The 20,985-nt window shown below is 30.7% G+C and overlaps 1 protein-coding gene across 3 annotated transcripts in view; it reads right to left on the bottom strand.

The window, feature by feature from the left end:
• LOC143047888 (uncharacterized) overlaps nt 1-20,985 on the bottom strand; it is an 87,182-nt gene that overhangs the window by 12,033 nt on the left and 54,164 nt on the right. For all 3 annotated transcript variants that reach the window (XM_076221212.1, XM_076221213.1, XM_076221214.1), the window contains exons 12-29: nt 11,852-12,000; nt 11,042-11,293; nt 10,396-10,611; nt 9,992-10,135; nt 9,309-9,413; nt 8,234-8,325; nt 7,591-7,779; nt 6,845-6,916; nt 6,133-6,241; nt 5,388-5,507; nt 4,753-4,831; nt 3,771-3,888; nt 3,106-3,152; nt 2,287-2,410; nt 1,887-1,990; nt 1,215-1,317; nt 879-1,029; nt 291-360 (exon numbers count right to left, since the gene is read on the bottom strand). In XM_076221212.1, the coding sequence (XP_076077327.1) occupies nt 291-360; nt 879-1,029; nt 1,215-1,317; nt 1,887-1,990; nt 2,287-2,410; nt 3,106-3,152; nt 3,771-3,888; nt 4,753-4,831; nt 5,388-5,507; nt 6,133-6,241; nt 6,845-6,916; nt 7,591-7,779; nt 8,234-8,325; nt 9,309-9,413; nt 9,992-10,135; nt 10,396-10,611; nt 11,042-11,293; nt 11,852-12,000 (2,244 nt within the window). The remainder of the gene's footprint in view (nt 1-290; nt 361-878; nt 1,030-1,214; nt 1,318-1,886; nt 1,991-2,286; nt 2,411-3,105; nt 3,153-3,770; nt 3,889-4,752; nt 4,832-5,387; nt 5,508-6,132; nt 6,242-6,844; nt 6,917-7,590; nt 7,780-8,233; nt 8,326-9,308; nt 9,414-9,991; nt 10,136-10,395; nt 10,612-11,041; nt 11,294-11,851; nt 12,001-20,985) is intronic.

Raw genomic sequence — 20,985 nt, 5'->3', positions numbered from 1 at the left:
ATGCGCCAACCACTACTCAAACTTTATATGGCGTTAAATAAAACAACTTATACAGGTAAATTCAAACGCATTTTAGTTGTTAGGAGAACGGAATATTGTTTAAAAAATTAATAATTTAGTTATTCAGAGTACGAGTAGGTATGTGAATGATAGATCTACATTTGATGTCTTTATAAACATTTTCAAAAAGCACATTTCAAGATTGAATTTTTACTGATTTTTTTCAACTTATACTTTTCCAGATATAATAATTCATGTCATACTTAAAATAAAGATAAAATTGTACTCACAATTTAGGATTACCGTATCCATCTAATTGTGTAGCTGCCATAGATACTCCAACAATAAATATTGGAAATACTGAAAAAAGTAATTGTGTTCGATTAATAACAATAGGAACATAAATCTAAAAACATCAATCAAATTGATGCAATATGTTATTAATAAACACAAACACAATTTACAGGTATCCATGTAAAACAAAATATTGGCTTATTTTGTAAACGTTTACTTCAAATGTTTGTTTTACCCAGCTTTTTGTACTTAAATGATGAACAAAACTCGACCAATATGGGTTTTGCGATGCAGAGATCTTTAAATCAAAAGAGAAATTTTATTCAAAAACTCATAAAGCATGGAATAAATTTTTAAAATGTATGTGTCACTGCTGGTTAATATTGGCTTCCCATTGATCTCGTAATCACATGTTATTTCATTAAGCATTTGATAAAATTAAGTCAATGGTACAATTGTGCATTAATACAGCCAAATATTTTGGGCATATCATATCTATGAAAATGTGTCTACCAGATGAATTACCAAATTTTTATCACGAAAACAAATGTTGTATTTTTAAATATGATATCTGCCAAACTTACTCCATGCAGTTGGTATCAACCATCGTGCTCTTGATCTAGTAGCAAACACATACAGCACACAGAATGCCATTTCTACTCCTTCTGCTAACATCATGAAGAAATCCACCAAGAAAATGTAGTGTAGAAGTATAGCCATAAATGTACACACATCCTAAATTTTGTAAAGACAGAAATGGTTTTATCTTAAAGCATTTGTAATTGTTGATACAAAAACATGAGAATGTAGAATCAACTTCTATAAATTGGACTTGTCCTAATTACCAATTTTTTAAGTGAATTTGGATATATCGTAAATTCATATCTTTTCATTTTGCAAGTATTGTAAACAAGTATTACCTGGTTTGCCGTCTGTGTTACCCCAGCTAAGAATAAGATATATGACAATAGCAATGCTATGCATAAACTTATCATTATTTTAGATTTGTCACTCTTTACGTATCTAAATGAGAAAAGAACTGCATGTTATTTCACAGAATATTCAATTCAAGCGGTAACATACGATAAATATTTTTTTTTTATCAAAACAGATATTCTAGCTGTATACTCTATCAGTATGTCATATTATCAAACTTTCCTTAAATTCATTTCAAAGTTCGTATGAAAAATATTATATTGGAATATGATAAGTAATTATATTGTAAATTACATGCGCATTTTGACCCTATATTTGAAATAATTACATATATTCGAACAGTTACTGTTCCAATTGCATAGTTATCATACACTTGTGATTACTTGGTTTATTTATAAATTTATTACTTTCTTCGTGTCGTATTGCTGTATAGGAGTAGCAACCAATGACTCTCCGGGAACAACTGATTTTTTGGTTGCCTTTTGGTATCTTTCTCTTATGATGAAAAAAATTCTGGTCTATTCGTTGACACGTGATTTGTATTTCCTCGATGGTATTTACAGTCCTTTTTTTTTTTAATCCATCATATCATGAGAAACCAAGGAGTTCCATATTTAAATACAATCATTCTTGAATTTGAAGACTTATTTACTTACTTCCATAATAAACCGTATATTATGATTGTAATCAACAAGAATAAGATTGAAATAGCACAACCAACCCCTGATATTACACTCAGAGCCAGGACATGTTCAGCTGGCTGGAAAAAAAAACATCCTATCGATTAGTATCATAATTGACCCTCAAATTTTAAAACACCACATTATAAATAAAGCAACCAATTGTCATCGTTCAAACCAAATTCAAAGTTAACGTATGTAATCTAACATTCAAATGGCTTGTCATGTAGTTGTTTTGGCCACCAACTGAAGTTGATCAAAATACTTTTAAGTTTAAAATAGATAAAAGAAAAAAACTACATCATTTATAATATCTTTGCTTCAAGGCAAAATTTGCACTTCATCAGTTTTCAAACTCATTTTACGCTCCACGTACCGTTTCAGAGAGACTCATCAGAAGAGCAAAATTTGTAGTATGATCATATTCACATATGGTGGCATCACTTGTAGTTTGGACAACCTTAGACCCTACTGTAGACCATGCTCCATTTGGTGTGTCCCTGTCATAAATAGAATCAACCATCAACAATAATAAAACTGAACGATAACTTGTAGTCTAAATATTTAGCTACATAGCTAAATATGGTTAATTATTCACTTAAGCTTGTCCTTTGCATTTATCTGTAATGGAATTATAACGTCGGAAGGGTCTGACTTAACATTTGTTTTACTGTATTTTAAGAAAGGTAAAAATTTACACCTATATAAGGCAGCGTATTATTTAGATTGTAACACACAGAAATAATTTAGCTTTTACTTAGCTAAATACAAATAAATATTGTTTTATGTTGATATATATTTAATCGCCCATATTTATATTTCAACAAGTAAAACGCATTTAAATGTTTACTTTTGAACCTCCTTTCAAGAAAACTTATTTTTATTTACCATAATATGATATTCAAAAAAAATAGCCTGACTCTTTATAATGAAATTCCTGCGATTTTACTCCATTAGATAGAAACATTAAACCACTACACATATTTGTTAATATAGATATTTTTTTTTACCAGACATTGTCACAGATAGAATCTTATAATAGAAAATATATTTAAGATTTTGTCATTTTCCAAATTGCAGCTTTGAATAGTAACATATCTTAGAAATTTTTCAGGTGTTACAATGCTGGTCCACTCTTATAAGCTACAGTGGTAATCGGGAATAAAAATTTACTTTTTAAATAACATTTACTTACGGTGCATTAAAATCCCAAAATCCACATAAACTTCCAAATGGGGGAGTCTGAAGAACACAAAGATGGTAGATTTCAATATATTTTTCATAATCATACGGATATACAATTGAAATAATAATCTCTCTAAATGAATTCTTATTTTATAAGTTTTCGCCATTTCACTTTTAACTTAGTTTTTATTAAAGAGAAAAAATCTAGATGATGAATACGCGAACATTTTTTATACTTAAACATATGTATTATCGGTAGATAGATTATATTTTTATTTATAGTTCCTATTAGTAAATTTGGTGTTTTGACTTCTGCAAATAGTCCAATACTCTACAACTTCGTGCTTTATTTGGACTGTATAACTTTTTTTAATCGAGTGTTGCTGTTGTGTTTTTGTAGACGAAACACGAGTCTGACGCAAATATAAGTTTACTTATTAATACTTAATAACATGATCTTCGACGATTTTGTTAATGAGAAAAAATGTTTTAAGCTTTTCAGTACTTTAATGTCTACACTTGATCTTCTTTGTATGTTTTTTGTAGTATGTTCGCTTATTTGTTTAATGTCGCATTGGACTTTATACTATGACGCCTTGCTGTAAAAGTTGAACTGGTATAGAAATAATCATTAAAATCATAATTTAGAAAAAAAAGTAAAAATAAAAGACATACTTGCATATGTTTAAACTCTACAGTTAAAGGTGGATTCAGTGTAACTGGGGCAGGATCTATAGAAAAATCTACCACCACTGAGTTTACATCGTAATTACCAGTGGTAGATACGGCTACACTGAAAACAATAAAAAAAACAATTACAAAGTTGTTATATCAACTATTGAAATGATGAAAATATCTAAATATATATGAGAAGATATGTACCATTTTCGAGTATGATACAGCTTTATTTATAATTGTGACACCACGCAACTGTCAGTATAAAACAAAATGAGAATGGAAATGATAAATGTGTCAAATATAGACAATCCGACCAATGAGGAAAAACAGCCCAAGCACGTTTATAAGAGGACCGGGAAAATACTTTTAGTATTGCAAGTACTGTTGTCTCTGAATCATAATTCAGTCAAGGAGACACAAACAGGATATCAAGAGAGAAATTGGTGTCAAAAAGAAAAAAAGCAAATAGAAATTAAAACATGGAAGACCCGTTAGAGGGAAGAATGGGAAAACAGTCCATAAACGAACTATCTTATTGTTCAGGAGATCGTTTTATTGCATTGAAACAATCAAATGCATCAATTAACTTTTCATGAATTAAGAAATTTTACTGAAAATCCATACATCCTTAATTAGAGTATCTTTTAGTGGTTGGCTGTCTTGCAAGGTGCGACACACCGCACAATTTATAAGGTTTTGAATGCACTTCGTTGTGTAAATCGGGTTTTAACTAATCTAATGCATTCTGGGTAATATTTTCAAAGGTGTACACTAAAAAACTGTGATTGGCTAAACGTTCAAAACAATTGAAATTCAACCAATGTCGTAACGTTATTTAAATTTTGGTGTACGACAATGAGATTACCAATCGTCCTTTATATTCTGAAAAGGCGAATTGAATAAAATACCAGTACTGTGTTTGTGGAGTTGTAAGTCCTTTATTTGTCTATGTATATCATACAAGAACAACAAAACTTACCCATTTGACAACAAGTATTTCTGGAATAGACCTGAAATGTTCTTGTAAAACGTGCTGCTGTATCCAACAAGTTCTGATGCTAAAACACATATACATTGATATCATAGTTTATATTATCATATTACCAGTTAGTACTTCAACAGTTTATAAGTTTAGAAACCACTCATTATGTCAGGTGTTTAAAAATAATTCACAAATTCAAAGTCGCATTTTGTCTTGAGTTTTTTTTTTTTTTTTTTTTGTGTTGTCTGCCTTTTTTCTACTTTTGGTTTTCATTAATCGTGGATTGGTATCTTTCAATTTAGTTTATTTTTGTGCTGCTGTATCACTAAAGCTTACTGTTAACTGCATTTTTTACAACTTTAAAGTTATCATAACTTTATTTTCCAAGTTCAAAACCAGGAGGAGAAATAAACAGAAAAAATGACATGACGAAAAATTCTTGTTTGTTTTTTAATTAACGCTGTAAAAAGTAAAATTGCAAAACAACCGAACAAACGGAAAGTCCCTTATCAAATGGCAAAATCAAAAGCTCAAACACATCAAATGAATGTATAACAACTGCAGTGTATGCACAGTCAAATAAATCATATTAGAATCAGTTCAAAATTCAACAATAACAAAATGATATATACCATTAAGTGAGGCTTTGTTTAATGTAACTTCGGTGTTGGACTCTGTTACCCAAGATGGCAGGTTCGATGAATTGCCTGGAAATTTTACACCCTGTGACTGAACTTTTCCAACCTGTACAACTTAAGTAATGAAAATGCAAAAACAGTTTCAGTAGATCATTTTTAACGACAGACTTGATATTATTATTGAAAAATCGTCGGACAAATAAACATTCGTTTAACAATAATAAAATTCTTATTAATTGTAGGAATAATAGCATTCATTTCATTTTTTTATTTTTATGTAGAGCATTTGTTTACATTGGTTTAAATAATATTCAATAATGCTTCTATGAAATGATCATATCGAGTTCAATTCCTTTACATACTAAATTTCCGTACATATTGTCTGGCATTTGCACCGATTACCGGTGAGTATCGAACCTTACGGCTTAAGTTGACGCTTCTGGTCATTTCGGTCTCAAGTATAGCGATTGAAATATTGGCTAGTTTGCAAATATTCAGTTCTTTATCTAAATCTTATAATAATCTGGTTTAGATTGTTAACAGCAATGCATGGCATAAAGTACAATCACAAAAATACTGAACTCCGAGGAAAATTCAAAACGGAAAGTCCTTTATCAAATGGCAAAATCACAAGTGCAAACACATCAAACGAATGAATAAAAACTGTCATATTCCTGACTTGGAACAGACATTTTCTTATGTAGAAAATGGTGGATTGAACCTGGTAACTAAAACTTACCTAAATTGTCCCTCTTTACAGTTTTGCTGAATTCACTGCCGTTAAGCCGTGTGTAAGCTTTTGTATATGTTGTGACAGCGTCTACAAGCCTGCTTACTCCGCCTAAGTTCTGCAAAAATCAATATTATTTCATTTTTGTCAAACTAGATTAGTCCTACAAATTACACTTTCAGTGAAAACTTTTCAACTGATTAAAATTCACATTTTAAGGGACAAAAAAAACATAATACGAATGTTTGATTATCGGAATTCTAATGGAAACTAACTGTGTACCACTTATTGCGGACCTGCTTTTGTTTTGTTATGAGTTACAATTTATGACTAAAATCAGCAAAGTCCCACGGAAACAACATCTACAAAAACGATGATGAAAGCAAAAATTAATCATAGGGTTGTTCATATAAGTGTTTGGGGTATTTTAATTCAAAATTAAAAAGAATTTGTATTCAAGCTTAAAATGTATTTTTGTTAAACACATTTTGATTTACTAATTGCTAATATCAAAATACTCATAACGAAACTTTAATTTTTTCTACTATTCAGAAACAATAAGCGCATAATTCTAGACAGCCGATGGAAAAATTAAAAGTGGAATGATTTCAAAAAAGAAGTCAAACCAATCGCGTCTGGCGTAAATATAAAATTTTAATCCTGGTATCTATGATGAGTTTACTTGTAAATTGTAAGGTAGTAAAGTAATGCATCTAATTACCTGGCGTGTAAGTTGTTCCCATTCTGGTCTATTTCTGTCTTCAAGGAGATTATTACAACTTGAAACGAACGTCTGAAAGAAAATTTTCGACGTATGAGTTTCATTACGGTTTCAAAATAATTCTTTGTAATAAGTTGTCCTTATTATCAGAATTATTTATTGTAAAACGTATTCAATATTACACATACTCTTTAAAACAAATTTTAAAAAACATTTTTTTTTTAATAAAAAAAAAGACACTCTACACTAAAAAGATTCTTAGTTTCCGTTGTGTCGTTTGTTTTCTCCTATATTTGAGTGTGAATTCACATTACTATAAGACGTGTCACGGTACTTTTCTATCCCAAATTCATGTATTTGGTTTTGATGTTATATTGGTTATTCTCATCGGATTTTGTCTAATGCTTGGTCCGTTGCTGTGTGTGTTACATTTTAATGCTGTGTCGTTGTTCTCCTCTAATATTTAATGTGTTTCCCTAAGTTTTAGTTTGTTACCCCGATTTTGTTTTTTGTCCATAGATTTATGAGTTTTGAACAGCGGTATACTACTGTTGCCTTTATTTATGTAATTGTATGTAAATAAAGTTCCTTCTAGAGTATTGCACTAACAAAAACTAAGCATTGAAATGTAGTTAAAACATAGTTACAAATAATGATAATAAGATTAAGGTAATTGATGTGTGTTGTTATATTGATATGACTAAAAAACAACATCATATACATTGGTATCATTTCATCAAACCTACGTCGAGTTGATTTACTGTTACAGCATCATTCCGTTCTGCTGCATAATCTGCCACATTGATTAACGTAGATGACGATATTTCCAAATCTCCTGCTCTGAGGTCCTCTTGGTCATCTGAAGTCAATACATTTTGGTTTTGGAGGATTGCATCTACATCCACAACTAGAACCCCTTCGACAAGACTATCAGACTGTAAACAAAACATTTTTAGATACTTGTATGTGCTTATTATTTTCGATCTTATTAACACTTTGGTTTTTATTTCGAACATTTATTTTTTCCCTTAATCTACAAACGAGACGCTAATTGCATATCCTTTAAGAAGCCATACACAAAATCCTAGGCTTGTGAGTAATATTATCCTGTTTAATGATTTAAAATTGAACAATAGCAACTCATCTAGTGCATGCATCTTAATTACGTCGAAATAGAAAATTAATTTTGCGTGTATTTCATGTTGATTCGTGTCGTTTGTGAAGGACTCATTACCAATTATTTTTGTGTAATGTTGGGTTTTTTTACTGCTGTTGTTGTTTAGTCGTGTTTTTTTTTTTTTTTTTTCTATTCTAACTTATTTTCAATGTAAATTGCAAGGTTATAACTTGATATCAAAACGAAAGAAACATAATAATCTAGTTTCCTACCTCTTCAAATATTTTCTGTAAATCCTGTCTCACACATGTGCTATAATCAGGTGTTTGCCAGTTACCCCCAACACATTGTCTTGAAATTAAACCTAAACAACAGGTAGGTAAAATTAGTTTATGACATTATTTTCTTTTTGTGCAAATTTCATCAAGTCCTTTATCATTTTGGATATCGAAAGTAACTTGATGTGACGTTTAAATATCAAAAAATAATAAGTTTCATTCGTGCATGTTAATAATATACGATCTTCATTAAGCGGGTGTATACTGACACAAACGCTGCTCCAATAAAGATTTAAGGAAGGGAATGTTAAATAGACAGTATATAAGCTTCAGGGTCATCATTTTGAAACGGTAAGTAGACCGCCTACGATGTGTTTGTGTCTTATTCACTAGACATGTTTCCGCGGTCTTACAAACCGAAATAGTCTTTATATATGTATATATTATTATCAATTTCCGATGAAATGTTTAACTTGGTGTAGATTTGCATTGCTGGTTATGCATGTATTGTATGAGTCACAAATCCTGTCGACGAACTAAGTCTCGCTCCTTTTGGACTTCAGCTGAATTTACCGTTTTATTTTTCACCTTGACTTGTATCATCTTAATTGATTTACAAGATTTTAATACAGATGCCTCAAATTAGTCGATTTTGATTTCTGCAGTCATTTAAAAGAAAAACCTTGTAACTATTTCAATAAAATTGACACCTTGAAAGATATGTGCATACATATACGTGCTAAAATTCCTTTTCTTACACAAAACTCTGAAAACAAATAATGTTGATCCATCAATCATTATATTCTTAACTATGATTTGCGTTAATATAAAAATTAACAAAAGGTTATCTAAATACATAGGCGGTCTTCTCAAATTTATCAGTAATCAGAAATGTAGCCTTGTTTATCCTTTCCTGTGAAATTACCACTGCATGGTAGTACAACAACCGTATCAGATACTAACTTTGATTTGAGTTTAATAAAAAAAAATATCAAAAGGTAATCTAAATACAAAGGTGGTCTTCTCAAATTTATCATTAATCAGAAATGTAGCCTTGTTTTATCCTTACCTGTGAAATTACCACTGCATGGTAGTACAACAATAGTATCAGATACTGTCCTGTTCCAAAATGTACCATAATTATCAGTATTTTTAGGACAATAAATAGTTGTTCCTGGAAATATCAAGGAATATACTTTAAACATATCTCAATTGTGTAGTCACACACATGCCCACAATTTAAAAGACAAATGCAAGATTACTTGTAATATGTGTAATTGTTCGGAAACAACTATTCAACGTGAAAACAGAAGATACATCTTACTACAAATATTCAATAAAATAAATGTGTACGTGTACTAAAACATAAATTATAATCAGCTTAAATAGGACGATTCGCTGTCATGTAAATGAAGTTTGCTTACTTCATGATTGGTAAAACAACAAGACCATCAATACACATGCCAATCATTCACAATTAAATTAATAGTGTTTGATTGTTTATTGTCCACTTTGGATATCTAATATATTTTTAATTGTTTTGTACTATTGGCATTGTGAAAGGACAATGTTTCACATAATATAACGAAACGGTTTCATCACAAGTGTGAAATGCTTTGGGGTATATTTCTACAAGTTAGAAACCAACAATAACTGCAAAGATTAACGAAATCCACATGATGCAAATGTATATACAGCTATTTTGATTAAATGAATATTTGATTGAATAATTTACGTTAGACCTGTACATACCGGTTGAATCTATTACAATGATATTTGAAGTCACAACCATTCCTTCTCCAGCAACATTTATTCCTTTGCAACCATAATTAATGGATTCTTTAATATTAATGACTTCAAGTGTACTGACGGTACCATTCCCTACAATAATTTCATCTGCAAAAGGGAAGGTGAATATCGTTTCATTATTTTTTTCTCTCAAATAAGTGAGATTTATTCCTGTAAACAAATAATGTTCAACATGATCAGGTCACGAAGTTATAATATGTTTAGCCTTAAGGAACTTAGATGAAATTTAAAGTTTACCAGAATTTTTAATTATACAATTGTGTAAACACTTTTTGGAATTAGAACATTTTTACTTTAATGTAAAGTGTGTGCATGGTTCTAAATAATAGAATTCAGTGTCAACTTACCTTGATTTGAGGTGAACACAATGCCATTTCTATACCATACTATAAGTACTGGTACTGAGTATGATTCTTTAACCTCGCAATTTACAGTTGTAGAGTCTCCCGTGTTTACTACAGTTGTCATTGGAGATACTGAAACCTCAGGTGTTCCAATTACAGCTATATTTATTTTCTGTTCAGACTTCAAGGAACCATCACTTACTAGACAGGAAAGTATTCCTATTAAGATAAAAGATACTTTATCAATGCATGTAAAAACACATACTGTTTTGTGACGCATAATATTTTATAAGTTATATTTTTATTTTCGGGATGTTTATTTCCTTGTTAGATACAAATATCTAATAAACCCGGTTTAAGATTATTTCTGTTTTTCTGTAAACCTTTTTGTTATGATGATAATACTGTAAAGGTTGTTGACGATGCACAACCAGAATTTGCAGAAATGGGATCGATATAATAAGACAAACTTCCATAATCTGTTCATTGCTGATTTCTTACAAAACGTTGGACCTGAATTTATTTTTATTCGTTTGATGTGTTTGAGCTTATGATTTTGACATTTGATTAGGGACTTTCTGTTTTGAATTTTCATCGGACTTTTTTCTTATTTTACTTTTCCTTCATGATTTCGTATAAAACTTTGTACCTGAATCTCTTTTTTTCATTGGATTGACCGTTAAAGTGTACTCCTTCCTCTCTGGATACAATGAGTCTTCAGGTAGTGTTCGTGTCTTCCATCTGGATCTAGCTGTCGGGTTAATCACTGCATTATTAAGCTTCCATGTCACCGTCACTGTGCCAGTGCTTCCTATTACACTTGCGCCACATGTGAACTTGACATCATTATCTTCATGGTAGCTGCCAGTGCTGCTTATGTCTGTGATAACAATATATCCGTCTGGAAAGGTAAATTATGAATAATAAATAAATAGCTTAGCCTCTTATAAAAACAAATTGACTTATTTCATATAGAAATTACACAAAGACATCTTGGCTGTCATCTTGGGCAAACCAAAGTAAAGGGAACACTTATTAACTGAGTTACCAATTCAGTTTATTATATCACTTTAACTTAATGTTGCGTAGACGTAAATGTACAAATGTTATGTTACCACATCAAAGGTTTTATTCTAAACGAAATGCTGATTCAGAAATTGTGAATTTCAAATTTAGTGTATATATACTGGTCATACAAGAAACATACAAACATGGACAATACAGATCGATATCAGAAATGATTTGACGATAACCTTCTATACATAGTATCATATAACCATGCATAAAGTACCGCAGATGTTGTTTAAAATCCATCAGTTTCATACCGGTTAACCGTCGACAAATAATATGAGTAACCGATTTGGTAAAAATATTCCATTGGACAACACTAAATTTCATGTAAACAATCTGTTTTTTAAAGATTTTTCATTATTGTAATCTTTTTCTGATATCTACTCACCTCCTTCTTTAGCTTCAAAATATGAGGAATCAACTATTATTCCGCCCAGATTTCCCGTTGCAACAATGTCCCAAAGAGTAATGTTTACTACTGATATCAAACTCGTTTCGTTTACAACAATTGCAGTATCGACAATTACACTTCCGTTTCTGAAAGATATAATATAAAAAATTTGTATTTTTCAAGTTAAAAATTGTCGGTTTTAATATTTACGTTAAAAAAGAGGGACGAAAGATACCAAAGGGACAGTCAAACTCATAAATCTAAAACAAACTGACAACGCCATGGCTAAAAATGAAAAGGACAGACTGCGTTAAATGTTGCATTAGGTCCGAGATCACCATTGTCGTCCCTTGATTTTCGTTGTCCACAAATATAGTCCCTAGTGTTGAGGGTTGGTTACTTGCCATTAATTTTTATACCCCTTCCAAATTTATTTCTCCATGTTCAATGCCTCAAATTGCAAGGAGGGGGATGAAATTACACTGTAAAAAAATTTGGGTCCAGAATTTTAAAGGAAAGTAGTGATTTGGTCCAGCTGAAAAAGGTTGAAAATGAGCACTTCGGAAGCTGTCAAAAGATTTCAAGACGCCCTAAACATAAAATTGTCCATATTTTGAGTTAGAGGCGATGAAGTTTTCTATAAATTTGATATAATTTGTCCCAAAAGTAGTACAACACACTGTAAAAGTTTCTTTGAGAAAGCGCAGGTGGGATTTTTTTTATTTTCATTTATGTTCTAAAAGAAATGCACTACGAATTAATTGTGTTCTCGGACCTAAGAGGTGAAATCTGTAAATATAGAATTTGTACTCTGGCAACTTCCCTTAATGATTTGATGGTGTCAACTTGTCAAATAGCATGAAACTAAAGGATTTAAACTTTTATTTTATAGAATTTCTGCAAAAACGACCAATTTTGGCATTTTATTGTCAAAATAGGCATTTTATAACTTTTTCAATATTGATGCATAAATGGCATCCTGACTTTCTATCTGACAGGTTTTAATGTGTCAATATTTGTGTTTCTATGCCTTTATCTGCTTCTTTTACTTATTTATGAACTCTGAATCTACAGAAAAGAAATTTATCTCAGATAAAATGTGCAAAATGTGTTGTATAAATGACCCTTGTCTAACGCCTTGTTCGGATGCAGTCAATAGTGGGGAACTTGGTATATAAAATTTGATGTCCATATTAGAGACCTCACTAAATTTGCATCAAATGCACTTTACAATGTCTATTGTACCTGTTTCATTTCACATAATATATTTCTTTTCTTCTGTAGGATAGCAAGTGGTTTAAATATAAGCCTGTTGAGAATAAATTGCATGCAAGTTTTTCCCTAAAAAGGCAAAAATCTTTGTTTCAGCCCATACTGCTTGTAAGAAAAGTTAATTGCAAGAGTCTTTTTGTGTTCAGATTTGTTGTATCATGTCACATGAGTATAGAAATGATAAAAAAGACACAAATTTTTATTTCTTATAGCCTCAACATGCACTTTTTAATGTAAATATGTGGCAAGGCCTAAATTGACCCTAAATTTTTTCCAGTCTTACTTGGCCTAAGACCCTTTTAAACTAATATGATATGTTATTTGTAACTTTTCTTTCCATTTAAAGTACTTTAAATACATATGTAAGGATTATTTATAACCAAAAAGCTTCACAAATTTAAAATTGCTGGAAAATATTACATCTTCATGTAAGGCTCCCCTTCATTGAAAAACCTAAATTTTTAGGGGCAGGCTCATATAAATTTGACTTTTGAATAATTATGCCAAGTCTGATAAATCAAATGAGTACTCTATTGCTTTTAGTACATGATAAGTTATATATTAAGGCATTTAAAAAGTATTTTTTTGCAATATTTTAATTTTCAAAGCCCCAAATGTTGATAGTTGAAATTTTTCAATTTTAACGTCAAAATTTTACACGCAAAGATGAGTATAGAACTTAATTTAATGTCTACAATATACATCCTATTGACATGAAACTTTGTAAGCAGTGTTATAATACATTAAACTTTGTTCATACCAAGTTTTTTTAAGATTTGTCAACTCTTTCTACCCTATTAGGTCCGAGATCACCATTGTCGTCCCTTGATTTTCGTTGTCCACAAATATAGTCCCTAGTGTTGAGGGTTGGTTACTTGCCATTAATTTTTATACCCCTTCCAAATTTATTTCTCCATGTTCAATGCCTCAAATTGCAAGGAGGGGGATGAAATTACACTGTAAAAAAATTTGGGTCCAGAATTTTAAAGGAAAGTAGTGATTTGGTCCAGCTGAAAAAGGTTGAAAATGAGCACTTCGGAAGCTGTCAAAAGATTTCAAGACGCCCTAAACATAAAATTGTCCATATTTTGAGTTAGAGGCGATGAAGTTTTCTATAAATTTGATATAATTTGTCCCAAAAGTAGTACAACACACTGTAAAAGTTTCTTTGAGAAAGCGCAGGTGGGATTTTTTTTATTTTCATTTATGTTCTAAAAGAAATGCACTACGAATTAATTGTGTTCTCGGACCTAAGAGGTGAAATCTGTAAATATAGAATTTGTACTCTGGCAACTTCCCTTAATGATTTGATGGTGTCAACTTGTCAAATAGCATGAAACTAAAGGATTTAAACTTTTATTTTATAGAATTTCTGCAAAAACGACCAATTTTGGCATTTTATTGTCAAAATAGGCATTTTATAACTTTTTCAATATTGATGCATAAATGGCATCCTGACTTTCTATCTGACAGGTTTTAATGTGTCAATATTTGTGTTTCTATGCCTTTATCTGCTTCTTTTACTTATTTATGAACTCTGAATCTACAGAAAAGAAATTTATCTCAGATAAAATGTGCAAAATGTGTTGTATAAATGACCCTTGTCTAACGCCTTGTTCGGATGCAGTCAATAGTGGGGAACTTGGTATATAAAATTTGATGTCCATATTAGAGACCTCACTAAATTTGCATCAAATGCACTTTACAATGTCTATTGTACCTGTTTCATTTCACATAATATATTTCTTTTCTTCTGTAGGATAGCAAGTGGTTTAAATATAAGCCTGTTGAGAATAAATTGCATGCAAGTTTTTCCCTAAAAAGGCAAAAATCTTTGTTTCAGCCCATACTGCTTGTAAGAAAAGTTAATTGCAAGAGTCTTTTTGTGTTCAGATTTGTTGTATCATGTCACATGAGTATAGAAATGATAAAAAAGACACAAATTTTTATTTCTTATAGCCTCAACATGCACTTTTTAATGTAAATATGTGGCAAGGCCTAAATTGACCCTAAATTTTTTCCAGTCTTACTTGGCCTAAGACCCTTTTAAACTAATATGATATGTTATTTGTAACTTTTCTTTCCATTTAAAGTACTTTAAATACATATGTAAGGATTATTTATAACCAAAAAGCTTCACAAATTTAAAATTGCTGGAAAATATTACATCTTCATGTAAGGCTCCCCTTCATTGAAAAACCTAAATTTTTAGGGGCAGGCTCATATAAATTTGACTTTTGAATAATTATGCCAAGTCTGATAAATCAAATGAGTACTCTATTGCTTTTAGTACATGATAAGTTATATATTAAGGCATTTAAAAAGTATTTTTTTGCAATATTTTAATTTTCAAAGCCCCAAATGTTGATAGTTGAAATTTTTCAATTTTAACGTCAAAATTTTACACGCAAAGATGAGTATAGAACTTAATTTAATGTCTACAATATACATCCTATTGACATGAAACTTTGTAAGCAGTGTTATAATACATTAAACTTTGTTCATACCAAGTTTTTTTAAGATTTGTCAACTCTTTCTACCCTATTAGGTCCGAGATCACCATTGTCGTCCCTTGATTTTCGTTGTCCACAAATATAGTCCCTAGTGTTGAGGGTTGGTTACTTGCCATTAATTTTTATACCCCTTCCAAATTTATTTCTCCATGTTCAATGCCTCAAATTGCAAGGAGGGGGATGAAATTACACTGTAAAAAAATTTGGGTCCAGAATTTTAAAGGAAAGTAGTGATTTGGTCCAGCTGAAAAAGGTTGAAAATGAGCACTTCGGAAGCTGTCAAAAGATTTCAAGACGCCCTAAACATAAAATTGTCCATATTTTGAGTTAGAGGCGATGAAGTTTTCTATAAATTTGATATAATTTGTCCCAAAAGTAGTACAACACACTGTAAAAGTTTCTTTGAGAAAGCGCAGGTGGGATTTTTTTTATTTTCATTTATGTTCTAAAAGAAATGCACTACGAATTAATTGTGTTCTCGGACCTAAGAGGTGAAATCTGTAAATATAGAATTTGTACTCTGGCAACTTCCCTTAATGATTTGATGGTGTCAACTTGTCAAATAGCATGAAACTAAAGGATTTAAACTTTTATTTTATAGAATTTCTGCAAAAACGACCAATTTTGGCATTTTATTGTCAAAATAGGCATTTTATAACTTTTTCAATATTGATGCATAAATGGCATCCTGACTTTCTATCTGACAGGTTTTAATGTGTCAATATTTGTGTTTCTATGCCTTTATCTGCTTCTTTTACTTATTTATGAACTCTGAATCTACAGAAAAGAAATTTATCTCAGATAAAATGTGCAAAATGTGTTGTATAAATGACCCTTGTCTAACGCCTTGTTCGGATGCAGTCAATAGTGGGGAACTTGGTATATAAAATTTGATGTCCATATTAGAGACCTCACTAAATTTGCATCAAATGCACTTTACAATGTCTATTGTACCTGTTTCATTTCACATAATATATTTCTTTTCTTCTGTAGGATAGCAAGTGGTTTAAATATAAGCCTGTTGAGAATAAATTGCATGCAAGTTTTTCCCTAAAAAGGCAAAAATCTTTGTTTCAGCCCATACTGCTTGTAAGAAAAGTTAATTGCAAGAGTCTTTTTGTGTTCAGATTTGTTGTATCATGTCACATGAGTATAGAAATGATAAAAAAGACACAAATTTTTATTTCTTATAGCCTCAACATGCACTTTTTAATGTAAATATGTGGCAAGGCCTAAATTGACCCTAAATTTTTTCCAGTCTTACTTGGCCTAAGACCCTTTTAAACTAATATGATATGTTATTTGTAACTTTTCTTTCCATTTAAAGTACTTTAAATACATATGTAAGGATTATTTATAACCAAAAAGCTTCACAAATTTAAAATTGCTGGAAAATATTACATCTTCATGTAAGGCTCCCCTTCATTGAAAAACCTAAATTTTTAGGGGCAGGCTCATATAAATTTGACTTTTGAATAATTATGCCAAGTCTGATAAATCAAATGAGTACTCTATTGCTTTTAGTACATGATAAGTTATATATTAAGGCATTTAAAAAGTATTTTTTTGCAATATTTTAATTTTCAAAGCCCCAAATGTTGATAGTTGAAATTTTTCAATTTTAACGTCAAAATTTTACACGCAAAGATGAGTATAGAACTTAATTTAATGTCTACAATATACATCCTATTGACATGAAACTTTGTAAGCAGTGTTATAATACATTAAACTTTGTTCATACCAAGTTTTTTTAAGATTTGTCAACTCTTTCTACCCTATTAGGTCCGAGATCACCATTGTCGTCCCTTGATTTTCGTTGTCCACAAATATAGTCCCTAGTGTTGAGGGTTGGTTACTTGCCATTAATTTTTATACCCCTTCCAAATTTATTTCTCCATGTTCAATGCCTCAAATTGCAAGGAGGGGGATGAAATTACACTGTAAAAAAATTTGGGTCCAGAAAGTAGTGATTTGGTCCAGCTGAAAAAGGTTGAAAATGAGCACTTCGGAAGCTGTCAAAAGATTTCAAGACGCCCTAAACATAAAATTGTCCATATTTTGAGTTAGAGGCGATGAAGTTTTCTATAAATTTGATATAATTTGTCCCAAAAGTAGTACAACACACTGTAAAAGTTTCTTTGAGAAAGCGCAGGTGGGATTTTTTTTATTTTCATTTATGTTCTAAAAGAAATGCACTACGAATTAATTGTGTTCTCGGACCTAAGAGGTGAAATCTGTAAATATAGAATTTGTACTCTGGCAACTTCCCTTAATGATTTGATGGTGTCAACTTGTCAAATAGCATGAAACTAAAGGATTTAAACTTTTATTTTATAGAATTTCTGCAAAAACGACAAATTTTGGCATTTTATTGTCAAAATAGGCATTTTATAACTTTTTCAATATTGATGCATAAATGGCATCCTGACTTTCTATCTGACAGGTTTTAATGTGTCAATATTTGTGTTTCTATGCCTTTATCTGCTTCTTTTACTTATTTATGAACTCTGAATCTACAGAAAAGAAATTTATCTCAGATAAAATGTGCAAAATGTGTTGTATAAATGACCCTTGTCTAACGCCTTGTTCGGATGCAGTCAATAGTGGGGAACTTGGTATATAAAATTTGATGTCCATATTAGAGACCTCACTAAATTTGCATCAAATGCACTTTACAATGTCTATTGTACCTGTTTCATTTCACATAATATATTTCTTTTCTTCTGTAGGATAGCAAGTGGTTTAAATATAAGCCTGTTGAGAATAAATTGCATGCAAGTTTTTCCCTAAAAAGGCAAAAATCTTTGTTTCAGCCCATACTGCTTGTAAGAAAAGTTAATTGCAAGAGTCTTTTTGTGTTCAGATTTGTTGTATCATGTCACATGAGTATAGAAATGATAAAAAAGACACAAATTTTTATTTCTTATAGCCTCAACATGCACTTTTTAATGTAAATATGTGGCAAGGCCTAAATTGACCCTAAATTTTTTCCAGTCTTACTTGGCCTAAGACCCTTTTAAACTAATATGATATGTTATTTGTAACTTTTCTTTCCATTTAAAGTACTTTAAATACATATGTAAGGATTATTTATAACCAAAAAGCTTCACAAATTTAAAATTGCTGGAAAATATTACATCTTCATGTAAGGCTCCCCTTCATTGAAAAACCTAAATTTTTAGGGGCAGGCTCATATAAATTTGACTTTTGAATAATTATGCCAAGTCTGATAAATCAAATGAGTACTCTATTGCTTTTAGTACATGATAAGTTATATATTAAGGCATTTAAAAAGTATTTTTTTGCAATATTTTAATTTTCAAAGCCCCAAATGTTGATAGTTGAAATTTTTCAATTTTAACGTCAAAATTTTACACGCAAAGATGAGTATAGAACTTAATTTAATGTCTACAATATACATCCTATTGACATGAAACTTTGTAAGCAGTGTTATAATACATTAAACTTTGTTCATACCAAGTTTTTTTAAGATTTGTCAACTCTTTCTACCCTATTAGGTCCGAGATCACCATTGTCGTCCCTTGATTTTCGTTGTCCACAAATATAGTCCCTAGTGTTGAGGGTTGGTTACTTGCCATTAATTTTTATACCCCTTCCAAATTTATTTCTCCATGTTCAATGCCTCAAATTGCAAGGAGGGGGATGAAATTACACTGTAAAAAAATTTGGGTCCAGAAAGTAGTGATTTGGTCCAGCTGAAAAAGGTTGAAAATGAGCACTTCGGAAGCTGTCAAAAGATTTCAAGACGCCCTAAACATAAAATTGTCCATATTTTGAGTTAGAGGCGATGAAGTTTTCTATAAATTTGATATAATTTGTCCCAAAAGTAGTACAACACACTGTAAAAGTTTCTTTGAGAAAGCGCAGGTGGGATTTTTTTTATTTTCATTTATGTTCTAAAAGAAATGCACTACGAATTAATTGTGTTCTCGGACCTAAGAGGTGAAATCTGTAAATATAGAATTTGTACTCTGGCAACTTCCCTTAATGATTTGATGGTGTCAACTTGTCAAATAGCATGAAACTAAAGGATTTAAACTTTTATTTTATAGAATTTCTGCAAAAACGACCAATTTTGGCATTTTATTGTCAAAATAGGCATTTTATAACTTTTTCAATATTGATGCATAAATGGCATCCTGACTTTCTATCTGACAGGTTTTAATGTGTCAATATTTGTGTTTCTATGCCTTTATCTGCTTCTTTTACTTATTTATGAACTCTGAATCTACAGAAAAGAAATTTATCTCAGATAAAATGTGCAAAATGTGTTGTATAAATGACCCTTGTCTAACGCCTTGTTCGGATGCAGTCAATAGTGGGGAACTTGGTATATAAAATTTGATGTCCATATTAGAGACCTCACTAAATTTGCATCAAATGCACTTTACAATGTCTATTGTACCTGTTTCATTTCACATAATATATTTCTTTTCTTCTGTAGGATAGCAAGTGGTTTAAATATAAGCCTGTTGAGAATAAATTGCATGCAAGTTTTTCCCTAAAAAGGCAAAAATCTTTGTTTCAGCCCATACTGCTTGTAAGAAAAGTTAATTGCAAGAGTCTTTTTGTGTTCAGATTTGTTGTATCATGTCACATGAGTATAGAAATGATAAAAAAGACACAAATTTTTATTTCTTATAGCCTCAACATGCACTTTTTAATGTAAATATGTGGCAAGGCCTAAATTGACCCTAAATTTTTTCCAGTCTTACTTGGCCTAAGACCCTTTTAAACTAATATGATATGTTATTTGTAACTTTTCTTTCCATTTAAAGTACTTTAAATACATATGTAAGGATTATTTATAACCAAAAAGCTTCACAAATTTAAAATTGCTGGAAAATATTACATCTTCATGTAAGGCTCCCCTTCATTGAAAAACCTAAATTTTTAGGGGCAGGCTCATATAAATTTGACTTTTGAATAATTATGCCAAGTCTGATAAATCAAATGAGTACTCTATTGCTTTGAGTACATGATAAGTTATATATTAAGGCATTTAAAAAGTATTTTTTTGCAATATTTTAATTTTCAAAGCCCCAAATGTTGATAGTTGAAATTTTTCAATTTTAACGTCAAAATTTTACACGCAAAGATGAGTATAGAACTTAATTTAATGTCTACAATATACATCCTATTGACATGAAACTTTGTAAGCAGTGTTATAATACATTAAACTTTGTTCATACCAAGTTTTTTTAAGATTTGTCAACTCTTTCTACCCTATTAGGTCCGAGATCACCATTGTCGTCCCTTGATTTTCGTTGTCCACAAATATAGTCCCTAGTGTTGAGGGTTGGTTACTTGCCATTAATTTTTATA

Source organism: Mytilus galloprovincialis, chromosome 10 (genome assembly GCF_965363235.1).
Source record: "Mytilus galloprovincialis chromosome 10, xbMytGall1.hap1.1, whole genome shotgun sequence".
Classification (NCBI taxonomy): domain Eukaryota; kingdom Metazoa; phylum Mollusca; class Bivalvia; order Mytilida; family Mytilidae; genus Mytilus; species Mytilus galloprovincialis.
This window is presented reverse-complemented; position numbering and strand designations above follow the sequence as displayed.